General features: G+C 61.6%; 1 protein-coding gene across 1 annotated transcript; it reads right to left on the bottom strand.

Moving 5' to 3' along the window:
- Positions 1-793: 793 nt before the first annotated feature.
- Positions 794-2608, bottom strand: NANOS1 (nanos C2HC-type zinc finger 1). Its single transcript, XM_042019442.1, has one exon. The coding sequence runs from the start codon at positions 2502-2504 to the stop codon at positions 1734-1736; it is 771 nt and encodes a 256-aa protein (XP_041875376.1). The 5' UTR covers positions 2505-2608; the 3' UTR covers positions 794-1733.
- Between the last annotated feature and the right edge of the window lie 958 nt (positions 2609-3566).

Below are 3566 nucleotides of genomic sequence, written 5' to 3'. Positions count from 1 at the left end.
ACAAAAGTACAGAAGAAAACACTTCCCACAGCATCACACTTGAGCTTGATTCTAATGTGTGGTGGACACAGATTTAACCTATGTGGACCAGGAATCACAAAACCAAACACATCTAACTTCTAACAGCTTAGAAGAGCCCGTGGTGCACTCCCCACAGAGCAAGAGACAAAATGTAATGTATTTAGCACAAGGAGAGGGAGGCTGGCACAAGGGTAGCTGCAGCCACTGTGTTATTTAATGCAAGCCCCACTGCATTTGGTAATTAGACGTGACACCATCTTTGAAGCCATCTGATGGAGATTTAAGGGAACACTTCCACACAAAATCAGTTTCTCCCTCCTAATTGCTGTGGCTGCGAGTCAATAGCAGCAATGAATAATGAACCCTGGATCCTCATCCCCAGCCCATCCCAGACATGTTTTGACTCCATTCTTGACTGTCCTGCTCTCCTGACCCCATCTCCCACCCTGCTGAGCAGCTGTTCAAAAGGAAACCACACAAGTGTGGATTACACACAGCAGCATGACCCTCTGCACCGAAAACTCCAGCACCCATCTTTCTGCTCCAGAGGGCTCTTAAACCACAAACTGCTGCTGCTCCTTGTCCTACCTCTGGGTCACACACACACAAAAAAAAAAAGGCAATTTATCTTCTCTTGGGGATTAGAAGTGATATAGCCCTGGCTGATACTCAGTACCCAGGAACTGCCATCACCCAGTGTGGTCCAGGACTCCAGCCTAATTCTTATGCTTTGTACAGTCAGTGTAGTGTTAAGAATATTTGTTAACCACACCGATAGATCTCTTTTACTTGCAAAGAGTTAAAGCCACATTCTCTGAACTCTTGAAAAATATACAACCTCCCTTTCATCCATTCTCCTATGGTCACAGCTTTCTGCTTTGTTCAGGTCTCTTTCTTTTCATGTCCAGGTCTCACTCTCCACCACAAACACAGCTGCACTAAAGCTTGCTCTCTTGTCATTCTTACTGCCTTTCTGTCAGCAGAAAGGGCTCCGTTTGCACCCTGGCCCAGAATCATCACGTTTTCATACACGCACTTGGGTGTTTTCTCCTCTCAGACTTTCCCTAAAGCTGAGTATTCGACACGGGGACCTGCGAGACCAGCGCCATCGGTACCCACGAGAGGAACGGTGACGGCGGGGCACCGCACCAGCTCGGATGCTGCGATTTCGGGAAGCAGGTGTTAATTTCCGAAGGCAAGTTTGATCGCGATTTGCTTACCGGTTTTAAAACTGGCAAAGGAAATCGCTCGGATGTTTGCTTTAAGAGCTGAAAGGCGGAGGGTTGTACTCTAATTAAATACCCTGCTATTAACTGGCAATTAAGAACAGCTCTCGCGCCCGATGTCCCGCCGGCACGGAGCGCTCGGGACGGGCAGAGCCGGGGCTGGCGGGCGGCAGAGGGCGGCGCTGCCCCGCCGCGGGCACCCGGGGACCCCCGCCACCTCCCCGGCCGTGGGTTTAACCCTCGGACCCCCCCCCTCCGCGGACATCCACCCAGTCAGATCTCGCCGTCTCCGTAAAAATCACATATAGATATATTTTTTTCTTACAATAAACAAACACAGCGCATCTCCGCCGCGCAGTCCCCGGGCCCAGCGCCGGGCTCCGCGCGGTCCAGCGCGCAGCGGCCGCCCCGGGGCCGGGGCAGTGTCAGCGGGGGAGGGAGCGGGGCCGCCCCAGGGCACGGGGCGAGACCCGGGGGTCCCGGCCGCTAGCGGCCCTTCCTGCCCAGGGCGGTCCGGGCGTGCCGGAGCTGCCGGGCCGCCGGCACTTTGGAGAGGGGGCAGTACTTGATGGTGTGGGCATTGTCGCCGCTGGCGCCGCAGAGAGGGCAGGTGTAGCGCCGCAGCACCGGGCACAGGACGCGGCCGTCGGGTCCCTTGAGGATGTGCGTGGTGTAGAGGGCCACCGCCTCCTTGTTGTTCCGGCAGAAGACGCAGACCTGCAGCTCGGGCTTGAGCAGGCGGGAGGCGGCCCGCGGGTGCGCCGGCAGCCGCCCCGCCACCACCACGCCGCCCCAGGCGTGGGCAGAACCCTCCCGGCCCGAGTGCTCCCCCGAGCAGTCGAACACCACGGCGGCGGGGCCGCCGCGCCCGGGGAAGGGGCTGAAGTCGGCGAAGCGCTCCTCCAGCAGCCCCTCGCCGTGGTGATGGTGATGCCCGCACAGGTCCAGGTCGTGCAAGTCCAGCGCGCCCTCGAAGTACGGCCCCGCCGCCTCTTCCTCCTCCTCCTCTTCTTCCTCCTCCTCCTCGGCCGGCGGCACGGCGGCCGCTACCACCACCGAGGGAGGCTCGGCGCCGAAGCCCTTGCCGGGCCGCACGGCCTTGGTGATGAGCGTGGCCAGCCCCAAGTAGTCGTTCCAGGAGTTGAAGACGTTCCCGCAGGCGCTGTGGCTCCGGCCGCCGTAGCGGGCGCCCGGCAGGCACTCCACGGGCGGGAGGTGCCGGTGCTGCTCCAGCTTGGTGCCCGGGAATGCCTCCATGGGAGCGGCCCCTCCCTCGAGCGCGGTGCGGGGCAGCGCCGGGCGCACCGTCCGCTCCCGCAGCCGCTCCCGGAGCCGCTCCCGCCGCCCGCTCCCGCCGCCCGCTCCCGCCGCCCGCTCCCGCCGCCGCCTGTGCGAGCGCGCGGCCGCGCGGAGCCCCTCAAATAGGGGGCGGGGGCGCGGCTGCCGCGCTCCCATTGGCTGCTGGCCAGAGCCGCCTCGCGCTCATTGGCTGAGCAGCGCAGGGGGGCGTGGCTCGGCCGCGGTCGGGGCGCGCTCCTGTCCGGCAGGTGCGGCGGCCTGGGGTCGGGATCGGGATCGGGATCGGGAGCGGGATCGGGATCGGGATCGGGATCGGGAGCGGGAGCGGGAGCGGGAGCGGGAGCGGGATTGGGATTGGAATTGGAATTGGAATTGGAATTGGGAGCGGGATCGAGACCAGGATCAGGACCGGGATCAGCGTCGGGATCGGAGCCGCAGGACGACCCGGAGCGGCCCGTGTGAGCCGGACCCGACAAGGCACGGGCCCGCCGGGGAGGAGCGGTGCCGCTCCGAGCGTGCCGGCACTGGCAGGGAGGGGTCTCCGCCTGCAGCAGAGCGATGCGGGGACAGAACAAGTTCAGTGCTGTACGAGTGGGAAGAGGTTGGAGCCTTGTAAACTCGTGGAGGGCAGCAGGTGCCTTCCCTTTGGAGCTCGTAAGTTGTGTGAGGCAGAGGTGATTTCTTCTTTGGACCCCTCTTAGTAAGTGGGGTTTAATTAGTTAAATTAGAGGTGGTTTGTCTGGGGTCTCAGGTGAGGTACGTGCCCTCACTGGAGTGGAGGTACATGCGCTCACCGGAGTGCTGCTCAGGTATGGGGGACCAGTCTGGAATATTCAACCCTAAAAAGGGATGGGCCTGAGTGTGCTGTGCCTGTGAGTGCTCTGTCTGCAGCGGGTGGATGCAGAGGCACCCTGGGCAGCAGGACAGGCAGCAGTGTCCCGCAGCACCCACCTGTTGAGCCTGGTGAACCCAGGTTTTGGTGGCCCAGCTCTCACCCCTCTGGCCAGTCCTCGCAGAGCA

Source organism: Corvus kubaryi, unplaced genomic scaffold, assembly GCF_017639235.1.
Source record: "Corvus kubaryi isolate FWS band 111438036 unplaced genomic scaffold, C.kubaryi_AGA036_p1.0 138, whole genome shotgun sequence".
Taxonomy (NCBI): Eukaryota; Metazoa; Chordata; class Aves; order Passeriformes; family Corvidae; genus Corvus; species Corvus kubaryi.
The sequence above is the reverse complement of the archived record's forward strand: the minus strand, read 5'-3'. Positions and strand labels throughout refer to the sequence as shown.

Coding starts and splice junctions, on each gene's coding strand:
- NANOS1 (XM_042019442.1), bottom strand. CDS start 2,504: ATGGAGGCATTCCCGGGCACCAAGCTGGAGCAGCACCGGCACCTCCCG.